The sequence below is a fragment of the Pollachius pollachius genome (assembly GCF_949987615.1).
Source record: "Pollachius pollachius genome assembly, chromosome: 10".
Taxonomy (NCBI): domain Eukaryota; kingdom Metazoa; phylum Chordata; class Actinopteri; order Gadiformes; family Gadidae; genus Pollachius; species Pollachius pollachius.
The window spans coordinates 38,284-61,741 of NC_136943.1; the positions used below are offsets into that span (position 1 = coordinate 38,284).

The 23,458-nt window shown below is 50.9% G+C and overlaps 4 protein-coding genes across 4 annotated transcripts in view; 2 read left to right on the forward strand and 2 right to left on the reverse strand.

Annotated features, from left to right (window-relative positions):
- hmgxb3 (HMG box domain containing 3) overlaps positions 1–13,374 on the reverse strand; it is a gene marked incomplete at its 3' end in the record, with an annotated part of 15,014 nt that extends 1,640 nt beyond the window's left edge. The window contains exons 1-20 of the mRNA XM_079744805.1: positions 13,265–13,374; positions 12,815–12,983; positions 12,369–12,543; positions 11,364–11,912; positions 10,901–11,008; positions 10,579–10,713; positions 10,205–10,440; positions 9,791–9,900; positions 9,610–9,690; positions 9,248–9,339; positions 9,053–9,151; positions 8,552–8,692; positions 7,031–7,314; positions 6,337–6,464; positions 5,350–5,481; positions 4,101–4,285; positions 3,149–3,371; positions 1,478–1,611; positions 1,220–1,339; positions 795–1,004 (exon numbers count right to left, since the gene is read on the reverse strand). Coding sequence (XP_079600931.1) covers positions 795–1,004; positions 1,220–1,339; positions 1,478–1,611; positions 3,149–3,371; positions 4,101–4,285; positions 5,350–5,481; positions 6,337–6,464; positions 7,031–7,314; positions 8,552–8,692; positions 9,053–9,151; positions 9,248–9,339; positions 9,610–9,690; positions 9,791–9,900; positions 10,205–10,440; positions 10,579–10,713; positions 10,901–11,008; positions 11,364–11,912; positions 12,369–12,543; positions 12,815–12,983; positions 13,265–13,268 — 3,315 coding nt within the window. The 5' untranslated portion in view covers positions 13,269–13,374. The remainder of the gene's footprint in view (positions 1–794; positions 1,005–1,219; positions 1,340–1,477; positions 1,612–3,148; positions 3,372–4,100; positions 4,286–5,349; positions 5,482–6,336; positions 6,465–7,030; positions 7,315–8,551; positions 8,693–9,052; positions 9,152–9,247; positions 9,340–9,609; positions 9,691–9,790; positions 9,901–10,204; positions 10,441–10,578; positions 10,714–10,900; positions 11,009–11,363; positions 11,913–12,368; positions 12,544–12,814; positions 12,984–13,264) is intronic.
- Positions 13,375–14,002: 628 nt separating this feature from the next.
- On the forward strand, positions 14,003–15,017 carry slc35a4 (solute carrier family 35 member A4). Its single transcript, XM_079744191.1, has 3 exons — positions 14,003–14,206; positions 14,427–14,525; positions 14,810–15,017. The coding sequence occupies exons 1-3, from the start codon at positions 14,192–14,194 to the stop codon at positions 15,005–15,007; spliced, it is 312 nt and encodes a 103-aa protein (XP_079600317.1). The 5' UTR covers positions 14,003–14,191; the 3' UTR covers positions 15,008–15,017.
- A 464-nt stretch (positions 15,018–15,481) lies between these two features.
- Positions 15,482–16,901, forward strand: LOC307081138 (putative UDP-sugar transporter protein SLC35A4). The gene has a single exon (XM_079744189.1). It carries the CDS (start codon positions 15,486–15,488, stop codon positions 16,440–16,442), a length of 957 nt encoding a protein of 318 aa, XP_079600315.1. The 5' UTR covers positions 15,482–15,485; the 3' UTR covers positions 16,443–16,901.
- A 13-nt stretch (positions 16,902–16,914) lies between these two features.
- On the reverse strand, positions 16,915–22,745 carry LOC307081553 (uncharacterized protein; the record flags this gene model as incomplete). Its single annotated transcript, XM_079744806.1, has 18 exons — positions 22,689–22,745; positions 22,506–22,563; positions 22,330–22,400; positions 22,187–22,234; positions 21,624–21,755; positions 21,462–21,533; positions 21,305–21,387; positions 21,034–21,144; positions 20,088–20,216; positions 19,865–20,001; positions 19,534–19,745; positions 19,363–19,428; positions 19,146–19,272; positions 18,937–19,064; positions 18,638–18,745; positions 17,601–17,768; positions 17,135–17,285; positions 16,915–16,988 (listed from the first exon to the last, which is right to left on the reverse strand). Exons 1-18 carry the CDS (start codon positions 22,704–22,706, stop codon positions 16,915–16,917), a joined length of 1,893 nt encoding a protein of 630 aa, XP_079600932.1. The 5' UTR covers positions 22,707–22,745.
- Positions 22,746–23,458: the final 713 nt, after the last annotated feature.

Consider the following 23,458-nt stretch of genomic DNA (forward strand, 5'->3'; position numbering starts at 1 on the left):
TTGACGGTTTAAACCAACATCCCACGTTTGTTGATATTCACAGCCGAAAATCATCGACCATTCAGACCCCATCAGAGTGGACTACTTGAATGCGCTCCGCCGTAGCGTTTCCGTCTACACTACCAAGGCGCAAAACAAACTCTGCTAAGATCTTCTCACGTCGCGTACGCGTTTACGTCACATACAGCCCCAGTACAGGGAAATAAACAAACATGGTGGATTATTTCCATGCGTCGGACCGTCAAGCTGCTCTGGCAGCTCTAATAAACTTACAGGAGTCTTTCCACGAAATGTACAGGATATGTACAGATAGCATTACTGAACAGAGAAGGATCTGTAATTATGTTTTGGCTTTCGCGTTGCAGATAAGAGAAGGGAGATTCTACGCATGCGCTCAGACATGGCGGTGTTGTGTGATGGTGTATCACAGCACCACCTGGCCGCCTGACATGCATACCCAACCGAAATCCACACACTTTTGCGTCACCGTATGCATGCAGATTTCCTCCCGAAAACGCTTGTCTAAACGCGGAATAAAAAGTGAAGACGTGACGCCACTTTTGCGTCTTCTGTTCAGACCGTCATCTTGTAAACGTAGTCTCAGACCATGAAATTTGCCGTCAACAATCGCTCTTTAAAGGATGGGGACATTTCCACATGAATGTTTGTTTGTATTTTATTTCTGTTTATGTTTAGAGGTTATTTAAGAACCAGTGGGCCCTGGAGGCTGAGGGTCAAACACACACACACACACACACACACACACACACACACACACACACACACACACACACCTGTGGCTTGTCCAGCGGGTCCGAGAAGCAGCCCTGGTTGCGGCCCCACATCTGGGCCCCCAGCTCGGGGTAGCGCAGGTCGGTGCAGAGCGCCACGGGCCGCGCCGCGTCCGTCACGTAGACCGGCGGCCAGTAGCGAGACGACACCAGCAGGTCCACGTGGTCCCGGGCGGTCTCGCCCCGGACCAGGTACTTGGAGCCGCACACCACCTGGGGGGGGGGGGGGGGTTAGGGTGGTACTACAGCGCCAGGCCACCAAACGGTGAGAAGCCAAACGTGGGGGGGGGCATGGTGAAGGACTTTAGAGAGGGCTTTCATCTACATCAATGTCCTAATTCCATTAATAATTCAGATGCTTTTTAATGTGAGGCCAAATTCTGTTCCTCTTAGCCTCGTTTTATTAGCCAGCACAGCGTTAGCCTTACCTTGTGGGGGCACACTTTGGACAGCTTCCCCGCGGTGAGGTGGGGGGGTGGCTGGGTGGCCGTGGAGAGGCCGTTCTGGACGTGAGCGTACAGGGAGAGCAGGGAGCCAAGCAGGTCCTCCTGATGCACACGCACACACACACACACGCACACACACACACACATGTTAGATTCTATATAAACACCCAGTTTGTTCTTCAGGATCAGCAGAATGAAACCAGAGAACTAAAGGATGTACACACACACACACACACACACCCTGGTGCCCTGGGCGGGGGGGGTCTCTCCGCAGCAGCGCAGCATGGCCTGGAGCTCCTCCTCCTGGTGGTCCTCCAGCGCGTCCAGCCTCAGCTGGCCCTCGTGGATCAGCCGCACCAGCCTCGCCCCGCCCCCTGGAGAGAGCAGCACAGATCAACACCCCCACCAGCCCCGCCCCCTGGAGAGAGCAGCACAGATCAACACCCCCACCAGTACATCTCTGTCGGTACAGTAACAATGTTCATAGAACCAAGCACCAACAATCACTAGGTTAGCCCACTCCTGTATACGCAGACAGCTAGGATAAGATGCTACATAACGGAGCACTATAACTAAATACAATGAGTCACATGACCATACCATGACTCTCACCACGGCCCTAGTGACCCGACATGTTGACGGCTCCCTAACGTCGCCGGACACGTCTGAGTCAGAGAGTGGAAGCAAGCAGCAGTCAGACAGAAGATGCCTGTGGCTTAGAGATAAGAACTACAATGCGGAGACACTTCCCGACTGCTGATCAAGTGTTAAACAGTCACTTTCGTACTGCACTGCTGGTTAACCGAGATGGGTTCCGGATCAGCTGTTCTGGTCTGGCATGATCTCAGTTCTGCAGTGACCAGAAACGACAGCCTAGTCTGAGTCCCTTTAGTTGAGGTTACAAATCGCATTTCAATTACATTTAATAATTGACATCCGTACAAGTGAAGTATTCCACGTGTAAGCTCCTGGACCCCCGGTACATCGCCGGTCTTCTACCGACCCGGCGTGTGGGTTGATCGGGTGTGGCTGGTCGCGTGTTACAGCCCTCCCTACCTGAGGGGCGTGTTACAGCCCTCCCTACCTGAGGGGCCGTGTTACAGCCCTCCCTACCTGAGGGGCCGTGTTACAGCCCTCCCTACCTGGGGGCCGTGTTACAGCCCTCCCTACCTGGGGCGCCGTGTTACAGCCCTCCCTACCTGAGGGGCCGTGTTACAGTCCTCCCTACCTGAGGGGCCGTGTTACAGCCCTCCCTACCTGGGGGGCGTGTTACAGCCCTCCCTACCTGAGGGGGCCGTGTTACAGCCCTCCCTACCTGCGGGGGCCGTGTTACAGCCCTCCCTACCTGCGGGGGCCGTGTTACAGCCCTCCCTACCTGAGGGGCCGTGTTACAGCCCTCCCTACCTGGGGGCCGTGTTACAGCCCTCCCTACCTGAGGGGCCGTGTTACAGCCCTCCCTACCTGGGGGCCGTGTTACAGCCCTCCCTACCTGCGGGGGGCGCCGTGTTACAGCCCTCCCTACCTGCGGGGGGCGCCGTGTTACAGCCCTCCCTACCTGAGGGGGCCGTGTTACAGCCTTCCCTACCTGCGGGGGCCGTGTTACAGCCCTCCCTACCTGCGGGGCCGTGTGACAGCCCTCCCTACCTGCGGGGGGCGCCGTGTTACAGCCCTCCCTACCTGAGGGGCCGTGTTACAGCCCTCCCTACCTGCGGGGGCCGTGTTACAGCCCTCCCTACCTGAGGGGCCATGTTACAGCCCTCCCTACCTGAGGGGCCGTGTTACAGCCCTCCCTACCTGAGGGGCCGTGTTACAGCCCTCCCTACCTGAGGGGGCCGTGTTACAGCCCTCCCTACCTGGGGGGCCGTGTTACAGCCCTCCCTACCTGAGGGGCCGTGTTACAGCCCTCCCTACCTGCGGGGGGCGCCGTGTCGGAGGGGACCTTGTCCTTCTCTGTGTTGATGACGGCCGGGCTCCGCATCAGCGGGGGGATGAAGGGAGCGACGATGGAGGCGTCCACCTGCGTGACGGGGATGTCCGAGGGGAAGGCCGCCTGCTCGATGGCCTCGCTCTCCATGGTCAGCCAGAAGTCGTCCACGTGGACCTCGTCCGGACCGGGGGTCTCCGGCCACGTGAACTGAGGGCGGGGATCACGGGCTTATGGTACATCCTGGCACTTAATGTACACACTTATGGTATGGTGTACGTCCTGGCACTTAATGTACACACTTATGGTATGGTGTACGTCCTGGCACTTAATGTACACACTTATGGTATGGTGTACGTCCTGGCACTTAATGTACACACTTATTGTGTGTTGTACGTCCCAGCACTTAAAAACAGTACTTGAATTTAAGAGAGAAGAGAGAAGCCCAAAGGCTCTGTGAATCTGAAATGTGCCTCTGCCAGTGGCTTGGTGTTGTTTTTCGTTGGATGGCACTTCAGGGCATTACTGTGATTTGGTAAGAACGGTTCATGGCAGCGATGACGATAAGCATGAGGCCCGGTCCCTTGGCTCAGGAGGTAGAGCGGGTTGCCTTGTAACCGGTTGCTGGTTGGATGGCTCATCGAGGTGTGGAGGTGTCCCTGAGCGAGACGTTTCCCCCTGACTGACCAGCTGGCTGTCGGGGGGCTGACTCAGCCGACGGTGGCCGAATGTGTGTATGAACCGGTGTAAGCCGCTTTGGATAAGAGCGTCTGCTAAACGCCGTAAATGGAAATGGACACCACTTCGAATTAAACTCCCTATAAATATGATTCTAGGTCATTGTCATTACTTTCTTGTTATCCTATTTGACCTGAGACTGTAAAAGGTGGAGACGTCCGGAGCGGGCAGGTGGGGGTCTCCGGGGGTCCGGCCTGCTACCTGCACGTTGTGGAGCTCCAGGACGTTGTGGGGGAAGCGCTGGGCCACCTCCACCTTGGGGGCCACGCCACACACCCCGCAGATCATGTCGTTGTAGTCCCGGACCGTCAGGCTCTCGAAGGCCCAGTAGCCACTCAGCAGGAGGGCCTGGACCCGGGACGCCTCCGCCGGGACCAGAGCGTGGACTGGGGAGGACGGAGAGACAGTAGGACGGGTTAACCCCATCAGGACAGGTGGAGGGACGGTATCACGACCGGAAGAGAGAGAGAGACAGTAGGACGGGTTAACCCCATCAGGACAGGTGGAGGGACGGTATCAGGACCGGAAGAGAGAGAGAGACAGTAGGACGGGTTAACCCCATCAGGACAGGTGGAGGGACGGTATCACGACAGGAAGAGAGAGAGAGACAGTAGGACGGGTTAACCCCATCAGGACAGGTGGAGGGACGGTATCACGACAGAGGAAGAGAGAGAGACAGTAGGGTGGGTTAACCCCATCAAGACAGGTGGAGGGACGGTATCACGACAGGAAGAGAGAGAGACAGTAGGGTGGGTTAACCCCATCAGGACAGGTGGAAGGACGGTATCACGACAGAGGAAGAGAGAGAGACAGTAGGACGGGTTAACCCCATCAGGACAGGTGGAGGGACGGTATCACGACAGGAAGAGAGAGAGACAGTAGGGCGGGTTAACCCCATCAGGACAGGTGGAAGGACGGTATCACGACAGGAAGAGAGAGAGACAGTAGGAAGGCATCAGGACCAAGGTCAAAACAAACCAATGGGCAAATAAAAAGGGAGAAAGGGAGACGAGAGGATGGAAACCAACGCTGCATTAATGTAGATGGAGATTAATGGAGATTAGGGAGATTAGATATGTAAACACTTATTTTAACTAATAATTATGGGGAATTCTCCACGATATCAATATGCATCACGATCTGCCAAATAATTCTAAATACCATTCTAAACACTCCAATTCAGGGTCATTACAAGTATATGGACATTTGAAGTATCAATGGAGTTTCAAACCTAACATTTGATCATTTTAGTGGCATGTCAACTAACATAATTCATTTAGACTAGAAGACAGGGGATCAGAATAAGTCCATATCCACATTTCATAACGAAACAAAACCATTCAAAGGATGAATATTGGCCCCGCCCCACTAGAGGTCAAGGAGAGGAAATGCTCCGACATTAATGACCCATTAATGACGGGGATCTGGGAGCGGAGCTCCCGGCCGTTACCAGGGTGACGGTGGATGTGGTCCAGGACGGTGCCAGCAGCGTCTGACGGGTGATGACCCAGGCGGATCTCATCCCTCATCTTCAGGAACAGATCCAGGCTCACCAGGAGTGTGTTGCCGATGTTGAACAAACCTGTCGTTGAGGACACAAAACACACACTCGTGATGAAACATGTTGATTGGTGACATTCCAAACTTTAGTTTCACTCAGATAGTGAAGAGGTTGAAACACATTTATTGTCTTGCATGATCATAAATAGGTCTCAATGTGGCCTGCTAGATGTATAGATACTTAATTATCTCGGATCCAGCATGCATACTATGTTACAGCAGCACATCTGGGGCCGACGGGGGCGGTACAGAGGCTCGGCAGCTATGGACCTGTACCTGGGGTTCAGGAGGCAGCTATGGACCTGTACCTGGGGTTCAGGAGGCAGCTATGGACCTGTACCTGGGGTTCAGGAGGCAGCTATGGACCTGTACCTGGGGTTCAGGAGGCAGCTATGGACCTGTACCTGGGGTTCAGGAGGCAGCTATGGACCTGTACCTGGGGTTCAGGAGGCAGCTATGGACCTGTACCTGGGGTTCAGGAGGCAGCAATGGACCTGTACCTGGGGTTCAGGAGGCAGCTATGGACCTGTACCTGGGGTTCAGGAGGCAGCTATGGACCTGTACCTGGGGTTCAGGAGGTAGCTATGGACCGGTACCTTGGGTTCAGAAGGTCTGTACTATGGTAGGAACTATGGACCTGTACCTGGGGTTCAGGAGGTAGCTATGGACCTGTACCTGGGGTTCAGGAGGCAGCTATGGACCTGTACCTGGGGTTCAGGAGGCAGCTATGGACCTGTACCTGGGGTTCAGGAGGTCTGTACTATGGTAGGTACTATGGACCGGTACCTTGGGTTCAGAAGGTCTGTACTATGGTAGGTACTATGGACCTGTACCTGGGGTTCAGGAGGTAGCTATGGTAGGTACTATGGACCGGTACCTGGGTGGATGTCTGTGAAGCTGTGCAGCGCCAGACACTGCGTGTTCAGACAGACTTTGAGCTGCAGAGACGCCGTCTGGATCAACGTCCCGGTGAGCAGCCAGCAGTCCTCCTGTCCTGCAACGGTACTGCACACACACACACACACACACACACACACACACACACACACACACACACCGAACACACACACACACACACACACACACACACACAAACTGTCAAGGAAGTAATGACCTTAGACGTGGTCCTTAGCAGAACCGCAGAAACCCTAGTAAGAGAAAGCAACAGAGTGCATTCCTATATCTCCTTAATGGACCCCCTGCACCGCCTCAAGAGCTCCTCAGTCAGAGTGTCCTGACTGAGGGGCGGTGCCGCCCTGCAAGACACCGCCCCTCAGTCAGGACACTCTGACTGAGGGGCGGTGCCGCCCTGCAGGACACCGCCCTGCAGGCCACCGCCGCATTGTGGATGAGGTTAGCTGTCTTGCTAACGGAGGGTTAGCATCAGGGACGCCTGAAGTGGGCGACCAATCTCCGACCAAAAGACAAATCAATCCACGGCTCCAACGGTGGAGACGACCTGCTCGACCTCCTGACCTGCAGCCGACCAAGCTGCTAGGAAACAAGGCAGACGGACAGCGAGGTGGACCCCAGAGTCTCTCCCTCAGTGCCCCCCCCAGAGTGACGCTCACCTCTGGCCGCCCTTGAAGAGCGGGTACTGGCAGAGGCCGCAGTGGGCGGCGGCCGACTCGAAGTAGCGCGGCCAGCCGGAGCGCCCCGGGGTGCCTCCCTGCCCCGACGGGGGCAGCTCCACCTGGGCCCCGTTCAGGTCCTGGATGAGGGCCAGCGCGTCCTGGAGCTCCGCCTCGCCCTCGGGGATCTGCAGGGCGCGGCGCAGCAGCAGCAGAGTGGACTGGCGCTGGAGCTCCCGCTGGGCGGGGCTCAGGGGCCGGTAGGGGTCCAGCAGGGGGGCCGCCTGGGGGGGAAAGAGCCATCAGGGCGGGGCTCAGGGGCCGCCTGGGGGGCACAGAGCCATCAGGGCGGGGCTCAGGGGCCGCCTGGGGGGCACAGAGCCATCAGGGCGGGGCTCAGGGGCCGCCTGGGGGGCACAGAGCCATCAGGGCGGGGCTCAGGGGCCGCCTGGGGGCACAGAGCCATCAGGGCGGGGCGCTACGAGGGGGGGAGGGGGGGGGGTCGACCCACTAAGGCCTCACTGTGGGGGGGGTCGACCCACTAAGGCCTCACTGTGGGGGGGGTCGACCCACTAAGGCCTCACTGTGGGGGGGGTCGACCCACTAAGGCCTCACTGTGGGGGGGGTCGACCCACTAAGGCCTCACTGTGGGGGGGTCGACCCACTAAGGGCTCACTGTGGGGGGGTCGACCCACTAAGGGCTCACTGTGGGGGGGGTCGACCCACTAAGGGCTCACTGTGGGGGGGGTCGACCCACTAAGGCCTCACTGTGGGGGGCCTCTCGTAGCGACCCAGGTTGACCCCCACCCTCCCATTAGATTCTGTCTTGGGGTTAAGGTTAAGGTTAGAGTTAGGGTTAGGGTTAAGGCATTCAGCAGCCGCTTTGATCCAGTCCCTCAGGCTCTGTTTCATCATTCAGTTCATTCCGTCATCATGTAAACGTACATCTCTGCACTCTCCTGTCCATAAAGGCATGAAAAGACGATACTTTTTCTTTTATAAATATGCAAAAGCAAAAATACCTCAATCCCGGCTGATTGAGCACTTAATTAAATATATATGTATATTTTAAAAAGGGGGATTTCTGGATGCTTCTTTTTTATGGAAAAATTGGCCTACATTTGCAGCTGCTCCCACATTGACAATATGCTAAATGTTTCAACCCTCACAGTAAATCAACTTGGAAATGTATGACAACTACAGATGTTATCTTGCACAGCCCGACCTCTCACGCAAGAATTCAGAAGATGTCTGAAACAACATGTCCTGAGGCAGCTGTTTAATTAACTGGGAGTTGGAGAAACTGGAGAAACTTGCTTTTATAATTTTAGTTAAAAGGTTAAAAGGTTAAAATGTATGGTGAAAATTGGATTTTTGAATATAGAAGGGAGTTCATGCCATGTGACCCCGGGTTACAAATTGCAGCAATAAACAAGAGAAGCTCATCAGTAATAATGATGGTAACCCTCCCCACAGCAAAGGGTTGGCAGGAGGTATGAGCCTCCAGCGAGGCCCTCCTACCTTGGCCCCCTTGGTGCTCTTGAGGGACAGCTCCCAGCCACACGTGGGGCACTCGGCTGGCTTGTGCCGGTTCTTGTACACGTAGTCGCAGGCGGGGTTCTTACAGCGGCCGCGCCCCCGCGCCGTCGACAGACCCAGGTCCTGGGGAGGGAATCGAACGCACAGCACACGTCTACGTCATGTTCTACCGTGTACCCCTTCAGCAGACGCCTTCACCCCATGGGACTTGTGTAGTGTAGGAGGGTACAAATAATGGATGAGGAAAGACTATATCGGTGGGTTGTAGGGGTCAGGCGTCTTAGACTACAGCTTGGCTGCGTTCAAACCCAGATCCTTTCAGCTGGGGGTCGACCCCACCAGCCATGGTGTATCTAACCACATGTGATCTCATCTGATCCTTTCAACAAAGACCAAGTCATAGAAACCCTGTTCAAAGGAGCCCAATGAGACTGGGTTAAGGTGTTCCATGATGAGGATGAGGATGATAAGAGTGGTACTGACGAAGCTGGAGACAGAGTTCTGCTTGAAGGGCACGACTGACAGGATGTTGGAGTTCAGCGAGGCGACGTACTGCCTCCCTGGGCGGGGCGCGTCGGGGCTCTGGGGGGGCAGAGGCAGGGAGGGGGTCAGCAGGAGGAGAGGGGTGCGACGGCTGTCTCGGCTGTACCGTGTATTCAGGGGTCCTGGAGGGCCTACCTGCACTGGGGCTCCGGCTGCTGTTGCCGGGACGATGTGGCCCAGCTGCTTCAGGGTACTGGGTTTGAGACCGGACATGCTCTGACCGGGTACTAGCAAGAACAGGGGATGTTGAGTTATTTGAGGACAGAGACTTTGGAAGTCCTCCCGCTACCAAAGTATTGATTAATCCTTACTGTGACATGTGACGACTGTAACGGTTGGCCCAACCACCAATCACAACAAATAAACATTGCTAACCGTCCCAGGTTGCTATGGCTACTCTGCACTCTCGCCAGTAGTTTCTAAGCTGTGTAGGAACCGTGTGATATGTATCAGTACAAAAGCAGATATAAAATATAATAAAAACAGATACACAGTACCTGTCAGGACAGATTTGGGGTTGTTGCAGGTGACTTTTCCCTTGTCTGGAGGAACAGTTATGAACTGGAGCACAGCGCGGCCTACATACGGAATAACAAGGGCAAATGGAACATGGGTTTAATGGACTTTTCTCAGGAGGGTTAGGTACACTGGGTTGAGTTATGTTGTGGCAGGGCTCACCACTGGTGCAGTAGGCTGGCAAGATGGGCCTGACTGGTCTCTTCTTTATGGTCACCTGACTTTTATCGTGACCTTTGACCGTAATGCCTTTGGCAGTTGGTTTCAATTGTCTACTCATTGACAAGAAGACAAAAAAGGATACGTTTAAAGGTCACTGATAAATCCTTTTAAATCGGTTACTCTAACTGATAGGCCATTAAAAGCAAATGCTTTAACCAAACAATAATACAGTTCGGCCTTCCAAATTTAGATCAAAACCGAGAAATGTCAGCATTCGAATTTGCTGAATTTGGACTAAGAAGCAAATGGAGTCAAGTTTCCATACAGTCACAAGTGATGCAAAAATAGCATGGAGGCCAAATACAAAGTAATAGTAAACTGAGTACAAGGCCCTACAGAGTAGGAAACACTGACCTTGCTCGCGGCTGTGCTTTGGTGATGCTGCCCTCTAGTGGTTCTCCCTTAACGGCTGCACGCTGCTGGCTGAGGCCCAGCCTACTCTGGCCTCCAGTCTGGCCCTGGGTGGCGTCCTCAGGGCCGCTGGTCGAGCTCCCCTCGTCAGCAGCAGACAGCTTGGATTGACAGCCGTCACTAGAGCTGATCTCAGCTTTCTGGTTGAACTGCTTCGATTGCTTCGCGGTCTTCTTAGCCTGTTCACCACAAAGGGAAATGGATGCAAACGGATTAATAAAACGTGTAGTTTATTAAAAGGAGATGCTGCACAGCTGATTCATGTTTCCATTTGATTCGAGCAAAGTGTTTATGGATGGATATTAATATAGACGTACAGCAGGTACCCATTTGCCCCCCAGATGGTTGCCACACTCTGGGCAGAAGGGCGGTTTGTGGCGTGTCACGTAGACGAACGCACAACCAGGCGCCAGGCACCGGCCACGCCCTCTCCTTGTGTAGGTTTTCACCGCCTGCACAGAGACAGTAAACCTTCAATTCAGCCCCACACGGTGTAGTAAAACATCAATAATGAAAAGGGAATTATTTACTTCAACAAATTTCTCCTTGTTATTCATTTAACCGGCTGGTATTTCCGATAGAAACTTCTACACCTGTGAGCACAATGTAATATTGGAGTCGATGTGATGTCAATGTTACCATTTTATACGAAGGCTTTGAGTTAGGGTCGAGCCCGGCGCCCACTGACACCATCATCACGTGGCTGACGGAGTTGACAGCGGCCGCAGACTTGGGCTCCACCCGGTTCTAGAGACAGAGGGACCAAATGGTAAGGGCGTCCACCATGGTGAGGTGCCTTGCTCAGGGACACCTCGACACCTCGAGCTGGGGATCGACCTAGCAACCTTCCGGTTACCAGCCAACCCGCTCTACCTCCTGGGCAACATGCTTCCCAGTGAGTGTGAGAACATCAGGACATGGCTGGAACATTCCGCCTCATGGGAGAAACACCTAACCCACTAAACGTTAGTGATAAGGCAGGTACCATAAGAAGTCGTTCATTTTCCCAGATGGGGAATTTGGGAGTAAGCAGAAGGCAATTACTCTGCTCGAAAGTGTCAACAACAGACTTGAGGATGAACAGACAAATGTCCGGTCTCACCTGGGCAGGTAAGATGGAGACCACCTGCGGTATGTCCTGCCTCATCGGCTGCACCACAGCCCCGCCCGCAGGGTTCACGATGCTGTAGACGCTGCTGCCGATGACGGCGGGGTCGCCTGCGTCCGGCAGCACCCCACAGCGGTCCAGACACAGGGAGGGGGTGGCCCGGGACTCCAGGGGCTCCGGGGCCGGGGCTTTGGCCCAGGGGGTGCAGGAGGTGGACGGCGGGAGGATGCCCTGGAGGGCCGCGGTGGTTTCAGACATGGAGGCCGCCTCCTCCGCCAGCCCCCCGATGGCGATGCACTGCTCGGAAAACTCCCCCTCGCTGTCCAGAGCCAGGGCGGGGTACTGGGTGTCTGGGGGAAGGGGTACGGAGGACGTCCCCTCGGGGACCGGGGGGTCCAGAGACTCCAGGGGGCCGGGTTCTGGGGGGAGGGACCCCCCCACTGCCTGGGGACCAGAGGGGGATCCTTTGGACATGAGGACGTAGTTGGCCCTGGGGAGGATCTTGCGGAATCCGGAGAGGTCCTGGGTGGAGGTGACTGGGGACTGTGGGAGATGAACAAACATGCAAGAGTGGAGTAACAATCACAGTAGTAGTTTCACTGTTACAACACGCTGCAAATACGAGGTTTTGAAACCATGCAGGACGGTCTGCCATTTCTGAAAAGACTATTTACCAACCATTGACCACCAAGACATTTACGTTTAGGGGATATTGCTTTTATCCAAAGCAACCTACAACCATTCATTTCCACATTCACACACCAACAGTGGAGTCGACCACGCAGGGCGACAGCCAGCTCGTCGGGAGCAGTCAGGGTGAGACGTCTCGCTCAGGGACACCTCCCAACTCAGAGCTAGGAGGAGCTGGGGATCATACCAGCAACCTAATGGTTCCAAGTCAACCCGCTCTGCCTCCTGAGCTACTGCCACTGTCACCAGACCAGAGGAATAGGTTCCTGCTGAGAGTGAAGCGCCCCGCGGCGCCTGGCCCTAACTCACTGTGTCAACGCCGTCTCTCTCCAGCTTGGCCTTCTCCAGGTAGTAGCCCTTCTCCGCCACGTTCAGCCTCTTCCAGCTCTCACTGATGCGCTTGTTAATCTCCGACTGGGGCAGGTTGGGGCTCTCCAGCTGGATCACCTGGTGGAAGTCAAAGTAGTAGAGCAGGTAGGCAGACCTGGATGCAGAGGAGAAGGAGGAAAACAACATAAATCATCAAGTGGGTTGTCTTTCACCTTTTTTCAATCATTACGTATTAATTTGGTGTCTGCCACATTCTGCTGCCAGACATTCATTCTTAATGGCATCCATAATTCAATTTTAGAATGTGTTTTTGCGATTTTGTCTTGCTGTAAAGTGTCTGAATTTTCTTTTAAAGCACAATACAAATATAAAAGTATAATTATTGTTATATAGGGTAATAGTAAGACTGTCAGGGGGGAGACTACCTTGGCTTCTTGGGTTTATCATGAATGTCTTCCTGTGCTTTACTTTTTCTCTTTTTGGGGGATGCAACTTCCTGCAGAGTGTAACAGCTCTCCACCACCTCCGTGTTGACATCCTCGTACAGCTGCACCGTCTCCGAGGAGTCCATGTCCTCCATCACCGGCAGGTCCGCTTTAGAAGATGGGCATCATTTTATTTAGGTGTGTTTGGTTCAGGTTACATATTGTACTTTTAATTAATGCAAGCAAGCAATATATTTAATGCAATAATCAAACACAGAGCAGGTATCACATTTGCATTGGGATTTCTTATGCATTTTAAGTCCATTTTATAAAGACATGCAATGTGTTTAAAGGCTGTGCAGAAAGGCTGCAGGTGCAGCAACCTATCCAAACTTTTAAGTCCTTCCCTGTTAGTCAAATTTAGGCGTATTGGTGAGCTTTTATACTCACTCATACTCGGTTATTATCCAATGAGGAGTCTTCTTATTGCAGCCTTACCTCTGTTTACCCAACGATTTGCAAACGGCCCTCAACAACATGCGATCGCCACCACGGCGGTGTTGCATTGCATCGACCACATGCGTTATTACGATTCATCGATAATCGCCGTTAAATCGCGAACATTTGATTCATAAGTACCCAATAAATTAGCTTAGTTTATCCTCCCCTTGAGGGAAACATGGCGCTTTGTTGCTATGGCCTTCAACCAACCAGGAATTGAAATAAACCAGAGCAAGACCAATGGCAGCGGACGTTTTTGACACGTGAAAAGTAACATAGTTCCCGACTCACGACAGAACGCCTAGGTGGGGATGCCCCGAATGTGCGTTATTGGCGAGAGAGAGGGCGGGACATTCAGTTACATGGGTTCAGTGAAGAAAGAGAGGGTGGGACTTTTGATCGAAGGATATCCGTTTCTGTTACATGTTACAGATAAAGCTTTGTCAAGTTATACATAAAGAAACATAATCCATATTTATTTTCATAATAATTTTTTGCAGTTGTTATTGTAATATTCTTATTCTTCTCGCTCCGGGGATTGTTAACTGTACGGCTCATAGGAAGTAAGGGAAGTCTACCGCAATCGGAAGTCTGCGGTAGACTTGAATAACGGTACAATTCAGGATACGCTCTCCGCCTACGTGAACATTTTTGAATGGACGGAAGTTATTGTGTTTACCTCGGCGAAGCCTATACCATTCGGCAAACCAAGGGAATTGTATTTTTTTTATGTACTCATAATACAACATAGAATCGAGTTACTTCAGATATTATTGAACATTTGAGGTCTTTCTCTGCCAAGGCAAAAGTAGTCGATCAGAACACAGTCCATTCCAGGATATCAAGTCGAGCCAAGATATCATCACTGTGAGCAAAATGGCGGGTGACAAGGTGAGCAAAGTTTGCGATCATGTTGAGTTAAAAGTTAGGTTTTGTGTGCAATGCCTAACACATACGGTACCATCAGTAAGAATAATGGATCTGTTCTAAATGTTAAAGTAAATTTAGTTCAACAACACTGTAACCCTTGCAGACAGATGGCCTCGGTGCTTTATGAAGAACCGGAAATCATAATTCGGTGGAAAATTAATTTCTGCCCAATTTATTTCAGGACCCCCTGTCCCAGTTAAAGGATCTGAACCACCTGAAGAACCAGCTGGAGGAGATCCAGAGGCGTGTGGAGGACGAGGTGTCCGTAGGGATCCCTCAGGTAAGTTCATTTCATTATGCTCTTTAGTCCTCAAGTCAGTCCTATTTCATTAAGGTCTTTAATCCTAAAGTCAGTCCTATATCATTATACTCTTTAGTCCTCAGGTCAGTCCTATTTCATAATGCTCTTGGGCTCACACATGTTATGATGTGAGATCCGCTGACCTGAAGTAATACATACAAAAAAAGGCATTTTGTGTGTATTACTGTGTATTGCTTTGACATCATATTCAATAGATGGGTTGAAGTCTTAATGCTATGTTGTGTTGTGTGTGTCTGTTCCAGGGCGGCTCTCTGTTGGGTTCCCCCTTCCTGAAGGGCTTCCTGGCGGGTTACGTGGTGGCCAAGCTACGGTCCTCGGCTATCTTGGGAGTAGTGCTGGGAACCATGACTGGCATTTTCGCAGCACAGAGCTATCAAGTGCCAAACATTGAGCAGACTGTCAAAGACTATTTAAACAATCTGAAGAAAGGACCCAAGTAAACAGGATTGACAGCTGTCCGACTGTGGGATCGGGGCACGGGATTGGTCCCAGCTGCTGCTGGCTTTCCAGTGACTCGTGGGACAGAAAATAGAATTCCAACGTTACTGGTTAAACTGGGAAATGGATATTATGTCACTGAATCTGGGAATCAAAGCAAATGACCTTACTTTTTGTCTGTTTTCTTCTCTGTTTTGATCATCTCATTATTTATACGCTCGTTAAATGTTTTTAAGACACCAAAGCTTGGGACTCAGGATTACTTTCCTTGCTTTAGTATCGCAACCTTTTAAAGGTCATTGAAGCTCTTGACTTCAAATATAGATAAAACGCACAAAAGGTTTATTCAAAGAATCAAAGTATATTATATATGTGATGTTATAGTTGTTACAACGTATAGCTCTACTCAAGGTACACGGATCAACCCCCTCTGAATATTTACTTGAACCTTCATCTCCTGGCAGTAGTGCTGTATTGAGGATGATTGCAATGCCCGATGTGGGGTCCCGGACCCCCTCCCGGAGGTGGAGGCTCCAGTGGGGGGTCCTCCTCACGCTGATGACCCTCATCTATGGCTCCCACGCGCCGCTCATCGCCCTCACCAAGGAGGACGGCCGGGTCCCCTTCAGCCCCTCATCCTGCGTCGTCCTGATGGAGGGAGCCAAGCTCCTGGTCTCTCTGGCCGCGCTGCTCCTGAACGGGGACGCGGCAGCCCTGTCGACGGCCCCGGGGCTGGTGGCTACCTACGCTGTCCCCGCCCTGCTCTACGCGCTCAACAACAACCTGGTGGTTCTCATGCAAGCCTACATGGACCCAAGCTCGTTCCAGGTCCTCAGCAACCTTAAGATCGCCTCCACCGCCCTGCTGTACTCCTTCTGCCTGGGCAGGAGGCTCCGTCCCGTCCAGTGGTCGGCCCTGGGCCTTCTCATGGGAGCCGGGGTGTGCCACAGCTACAGCAGCCTGCGTTCAGGGGACCTCGAGCAGGCTGCGGCCGACTCGAGTACCAGGCTTCACATCACGGCCTGGGGCCTTTTCCTTGTGCTGCTGTACTGCTTTGTCTCCGGGCTGGCAGCCGTCTACACAGAGAGGGTGCTGAAGAGCCAGCGGCTGCCCCTCAGCCTGCAGAACCTTTATTTGTATGCGTTTGGTGTGGCTATCAATGGGGTTACCTATCTCTCCAGTGATACGGGGGAGAAGGGCTTTCTGCAGGGCTACTCGGGGGCTGTGTGGGCCATCATCGCGGGCCAGGCAGCCAACGGCCTGCTGATGTCCGTGGTGCTAAAGCACGGCAGTGGGATCACCAGACTGTTTGTCATCTCCAGCTCCATGCTGGTCAACGCACTGCTGTCGTGGGCCCTCTTGGGGCTGGAGGTCACTCCTCTGTTCCTCCTTCCTGTTACCATGACAGCTGTGGCGGCTTACTTGTATTACAAATAGTGGGTTAGCTTCATGAAGTACCCCTAAGGCCTAAGGCTCGGTTTCATTTTTCCTTGCTTCACTCGGTTAAGATTCAAATTGGTGTGTGATCGTGTGTGTTTCTTTTTTTTGTGCCTCTGAAATGTTGGTTTTGTTATTGTTGGGTTTCAGCAAACTTTGAACATCCTGGTTGAGCTGATCATTGCGGTAGACTTGATTCTACTAAAATGAAACACCCAAGTTGTGTTTTTTGAAAGCAAAAATAAATATCCTATTTCATGTATGTCTATGCTTGGTTATAATAATTGCAGTCATTGCCTCACAAGAGTTCAAGCAATGATAACCAAGTTGCCAATATTTACAATTTTTGCCATTTCACTATTTTGTCACCTTTGCCATGTTGTCAAACATGCAGTGCAATTTGTCACTGAAAATGTAATTTTAAGGTATCAATGACTCAATAAAATTATTTTGCGCTTTTATCTGTCATTCTTTATTGCGGTGGAGATGCAAACTCAGCCATTGGGTCACCTCTTGTTGCCAGGGAATCCTTAAGTTCACCTAGAGCTAGGGAACAAAACAATACCCATGAGGGCAGAGTGGATGTCAGGTGGACTCTGAAGAAGTATTTCAAGTCCTCTACAATATGAACAACAGGACAGGCCGGTCCTACACTAGCCCCGGCCTGTTTTAAGAGAGTCCCTCTAGCTTACCCACGCGTTGCATCTTGTTCTCCTCTTGGAGCTGCTGGTTCTGAGCAGAGAGGTAGACTGCATCCTGGACGGCCTCCACCAGGAGGGACTGATACCTATCCTTCATGGTCCTCTTCTGCTCCTCGCTCACCTGATGGAACACCTGAAACACCTGGACAGGAAGTAGCAAATGGTGGGTAGGACTCCAAGATGAAAACAAGCTAGAAATGATTCATTCATGTTACAAGTGTTTAGTCATTTAGCAGTAGTTGTACTGTGCAAAGTGACAGACAGTGATCCAGATACATGGGGTTAAGGAGCAGTTGGGGGGCTGCCTGCATTAGGGATCAAACCCAGAACCTTTGCCCTGGGAGTCAAACACCCTAACCCCTATACTATCCGGCCCCAGAATGTAAATGAGTGACTTCACTTGGACTTCTTGTATTGATATCCGTAGATGAAGAGATCTGCCCCCGTCTCGTCCCACCTTGAGGCTCTCCTCTCTGAAGCGCTGCATGTCCTGCAGGTGAAGGCGGTGCTGGTCCTCCAGGTCAACCTGGGCCTGCAGGCCCTCAGCCCGCAGGGCCTCTACCTGCAGCGTGAGGACCCGTCTCTCGCCCGCCATCACCAGCAGCTCCTGCTGGACGCCTTCTGCCTGAAGGTAAGGGGACCAAGGTTCAGCGGCCACAGTCAGCCCGCTGGAGGACCCTGTGTCTACAGCGTGGCCCACAGCAGGCTACGTGTACCACTATACGTCAGGATCAAGGGGGATGTTTTCAGGTTCATTTATGATGGAGATATTTGCATATACAATATGCAATTGAATTTGTATAGCTCTTAATCACAGGTACAGGCTCATAGGGCCTGTACCCCCCCCCCGATTTATTTTTTACCATTGTTGTTTTATAGGGATAAACATTATCAAATTTCTCCTACAGGGGATTGATAAAGTTCTATCTATTGAACAGAAAGAAACACTTGGTCATACTTTACACACTTTACCACAGCATTGGCCTATTGAATGTGACAGATATATTTTAAGCATTGGACTGAATGCCACATAAATATAGATTTTTGCACGTTAGCAACGTTTAAAATGTCAGTATGCCTCTACTGGTGTTGCTTAGGCCAATAGCCTTTTGAGGCAGTGTTGTTTCTGACCAAAGTGTTATCTTCATTAGCCACCATGTGGAGACATTTGTATGCAGTCACATGTTAATATACCCGCCCCCCACTGGATTGAAATGGGTGATGGGGTGCTGGCCGGTTAACCATAAGGCGAGTCCAGACATTCAGTAACTCAGAACCATAAATGGCAGCACCAGCGTAGAGACCCGCAGTGATAATTGGACACAGAAGTATGATTTGGCCATAAGAGTTGTAGAGATGTTGCTATGAATGCAGTGCTATCCTCTCCCAAGCTATCAACATTTGATATATTTGTGGAGCAGTTTCCCTGCAGGGTGGATTCCTCCGGTGTAAAGATACCAGCATGATGGATCGTGCTGTTCATGCTGCCCATACCTTTTCCTGCTTCAGTTCTTCTTCCATCTTCTCCAGCTCCTCCTGGATTAATTTTTCATGGTCCTCTTGGGTTTGTCTCCGTCGTTCCACTACACGGCCGTATTCCAGCTGAAACATTCAGGGCAGTTGGCTAAACAAAAGTCTTCAAAAGACAAGGGTGGGAAACAGTATCTATACCGAAATACAAAACAGCGTTGGTAAAACCAAACAAGAGCTTTGTGTTGGATAATACATTTTGTGTGTAGAGTAAAACAATATTATATTGAAATATTGATTTGATGTTTGACTCTGTTATGCACCGGTTGAGAGGAATCCTTTTTTTCCACGGATGCTGATCCGCTCTTCTTCATCTCATCGTCGAGGGATTCTCTCAGCTGTTGGATACGAGTCACCCTCTCCTGCACTTTTTCCACGCTCCCTTTGCCCTCTGCAAGGAAGAACAACACATACTAGTCATATCATTCAGTCTCCATAGCCGTACTTTAATCAGATCTTCATAGCATGCTACCTGTGGTATGTGCCTTCATTTCCTGCCTCAACTGGTCCTGTAGATATTTAATTTGTTCCGTGGTCTCTTGGTAATCTGCACCGCGATCACCAGATGGGCGCCATTTGTTTTTTGCAGATTGCCATTCCTGCAGCCACAAGCCACTCCAGTGAGTCAATATGCTAGTTGTGTTGTGGTAGCAAACAGGGAGTAACCACAATAACTCTCGGACAAACACCTTGATTTTGTTCTTTAACTTCTCAGACATTTCCAGCCTCTTCTCCCATGACTGACCCTTCACCATCTGACAGAGATGAGACATTGCCTATGTTGGGGTGGTGAAGTCAAACTAGGACAGGTACAAGAACGAGTCATAATACTCATTACGATACACCCGATCAGAACAAACCTGTAGGATCTTGGTGAGCTCTGCGAGCCTGTAGGCGTTGTCCCCCCCTTGTTCCTCTGGTGACATCATTGTTTTCCTCAGCCCCTTCATCTGAATTCGTAACTCTTGCTCCGTAACCTTCGGACACCAGCGGCCATAGGTTGCCGTGGTCTCCAGACCCTGCACCCGTTGTGCCAGAGCTAAGGCTGAAGGAACCTCATTATCCAGAAGAGCTGGTGGGCATAGTAAAGGTATGAAAAAGAAGAAAGAAATTGATACGTATGTGCTCATTTTGGTCTTCAGAGAGTATATGGGTGGGGGGGGGTGTATGACCTGATCATTGACCTCTGACCTTGCGGAGGGATGCAGTACAGAAGGCATGTCATGCCGCTCTCTCTGAGGGCGTCCGTTAAGAGAAAGGGGAGGAGATGGTTGCTGGTTCGCATTCCAAGCTCAATCTGCTCCACAGTCTTTACCAGTGGGCTGACTCTAATGGGAGCAGTGGTTAGTTAGCCGCGGTAAACAATGAACAACTTAGTTATTGAGAGACAGAACACCAGGGGGTCCGGACCAACCCTCTGAGGTCCTTCTTGCTCGCTCCCCCTGCCAGGCCAACCAGCTGCAGGCGGCCCCGGCAGAACTCCGGCTCCGCCCCGTCCAGGCTCAGCTTGTGCTCCGATTGGACCGAGAACATGAAGCTACACCTGCACACACACACACACACACACACACACACACACACACACACACACACACACACACACACACACACACACAGATAGACACACACACACACACACACACACACACACACACACACACACACACACACACACACACACACAGATAGACACACACACACACACACACACAGCAACACAGACACACACACACACACACAGATAGACACACAGACACACACACACACACACAGACACACACACACACACACAGACACACACACACACAGACACACAGACACACACACAGATAGATAGACACACAGACACACACAGTAACACAGACACACACACACACACACGCACAGATAGACACAAAGATACACAGCAACACACACACACACACACACACACACACAGATAGACACACAGACACACAGACACACACACACACACACACACTTGGTTGAACGTATTCCACGTGCACTGCTACACTGAACAATGACATTGGATTACTGAATCCACATCAAACATTACTCTGTGATCAAGCTCTCTTAGAAATCAGCTGAAGGACAGCAGACCATTTTTTAAGTGCTGTCATCGTAGGACAAACCCAAGCGCCACTCAACACACTAATTATCTGTCTGCTGCTGAGTGGTAGACTAATACTCACTAGTTTAGTCTTCTTCCTGTGCACTGGTTCATAACACTAGCTGACCAATAAGGAGTGGCCCCTGTGTTTATCCTACGCATCACGGGGTCTGTGTTAATGAACAGATTCATGGTTGGATAACCCAGAGCTTGTTTGGCTCTGTGGTAATAACGGACTGAGCACTCTGACCTGCTGGAGACGGGGGCGGCCGTGTCCGCCAGCCTCCTCCTGCCCGTCTCGTACAGAGCGTACGCCTCCTCGGCTGAGCCCACTGTCACCTCACACGCCCCATCCACCAGGCTGACACCAAGAGCAGCAGCGGAACAAGAACACAACGACCGGACGGTGAAAAAGGGACCCATTTACATTCTCATCACCCTCCACAATGTGTGTTGCATCAAGGTGGCGTTGTATTGCGATCTGTGTGTGTGTGTGCGACACCACAGTCCTTCAGACCTACCATCCGAGGACAGGGTGATAAAAGGGTTTTAGATCGTGTCTTTCAGGGTTCAGGAGATCCAGAGTGCTGTCATCTGGATAGAACTATCCACAAAGTGTTAGACGTCTGAAAGCCATCTGCAGTGGATTGTTACCTGGTGTGTTGCTGGCAGACGCACCTGAACGAAGGATACTGCGTTGAAAGTTGTTGATTTCACCTTTGAAATGTGGCTGAACAACATCTTCAGAACCTATGATGAAGTATGGTATTAATTAGTAATTCAGTTAGAGTATGTTCAGGCCTTTTGAATATTTATAAATTTGCACCATTTGTTTCTGACCTTTTTGATGATGTCATCGTCAATCGATACGCCGGATTTGCCAGTCCTGTGGATTCCACCAATCAGCAGCGTTCCATTGTAACCGCAGGAGACGAGCTCGGCAAGAGGCTGCAAGTTCTCTGGCTCAACTTGCTGCAGAACAAAAGAACAACAGTGAGAACCCCCTCCAGTACACCAGCAACCAGTCAGAACAACAGTGAGAACCCCCTCCAGTACACCAGCAACCAGTCAGAACAACAGTGAGAACCCCCTCCAGTACACCAGCAACCAGTCAGAACAACAGTGAGAAACCCCTCTGATACACCAGCAACCAGTCAGAACAACAGTGAGAAACCCCTCTGATACACCAGCAACCAGTCAGAACAACAGTGAGAAACCCCTCTGATACACCAGCAACCAGTCAGAACAACAGTGAGAAACCCCTCTGATACACCAGCAACCAGTCAGAACAACAGTGAGAACCCCCTCCAGTACACCAGCAACCAGTCAGGAAGACTCTTAAGAGCTGTTCATATGGAGCATGTGGCCAAGTATAATCATTGCTGTCCATGTATTATACATACCTCTAAGGTTTCCAGAGTCACAGCCTGATCAAACGAAAAAGACGATTCCTAATTTCAAAGAAGTCCAAAAAAAACATTTGAGCAATGAAGCTTTTCAGTGAACAAACAGCTATTGATTGGAGGGGCTGGGCTGAACGGTGTACCTCTTTCCCCCCCAACATGTAGTCCACTGTACGGCCGTCCTCTCTGATGACACAACTGCTTCCAGCTGTGTCTGTTAACAACACAGGGAAATGGTGCACATTATAAAAGATTAAAGCTGAAATCCCGGAGGGGTAATGGCTCAAAGTTTCACAGATTTAACAGGAGATAAACGTACCTGGGAATCGCATGAGCACAACTCCCACTCTAACCGTTGCAACACGAACAGATCCCCGCTGTAGGGAGGGGGAAAAAAGCTATCAAAAAATGCTTCAGACAAATCGACTTGAATTGCAAGATATGTCATCACACACTTCTACGTATCATATGGTGCGAATGACTGTTTTCTGTTGGTACTTACAGGTATATCCATGTTCATAACGGATAAGAGCTGTTGCCATTGCTCTGCACAGTACTGCCCGTGGCTCTGGGGTTGATTACAAAGGTCTGAATCATTAATGACCTGGAGTTCACTTTCTGAGTAATGGGGATACAGTTACCAAAGTACGTTTTAAACCGACCCCAGCACTGCATTGGACTCTTTTTAAAAATACTCAGTATGTTTTCCTTAAAATGTTCCTAATGTCCTATCGATGCACAACATGTGATGTAGGGTTAGTTATGGTAGCAAGTTATGATGTGCATTGTAATCACTTCATGATCCTTGAAAGACGACCACAGCCATAAGAGTACAATGATCTGAGACAGAGTGCTGGGAATGGCCTTGTCAGCGCGTTTCATGTGGAGGTCAACTCTTGCATTCTCTCGCCGATGCATATTCAAAAATGAACAGCACTGAATCATCAGATGATCACAGTGGTATTGTAGCCTTGGGAACTTCCCCAGAGAGATAGCTGTGAATGTATATGATATATCTATATAATATGGAGAAATGTACCTGTGTTACATCATACTAGAAAACCCTCAAAATAGCAATGCAAGATATCCAAACACTTCTTTATTTTCTTAATTAATATCATAACATATCACACTAGTTATATTTCAGTAAAAAGCTAGAGATATTTTGATTAAACTCCATTACACCGTTCCACACGTACAACAACTTCTTTACTCATTCATTTATTTATTTAAAAGCTGATAAACAGGTTCCAGTTTAGTTTAACTCTTCTC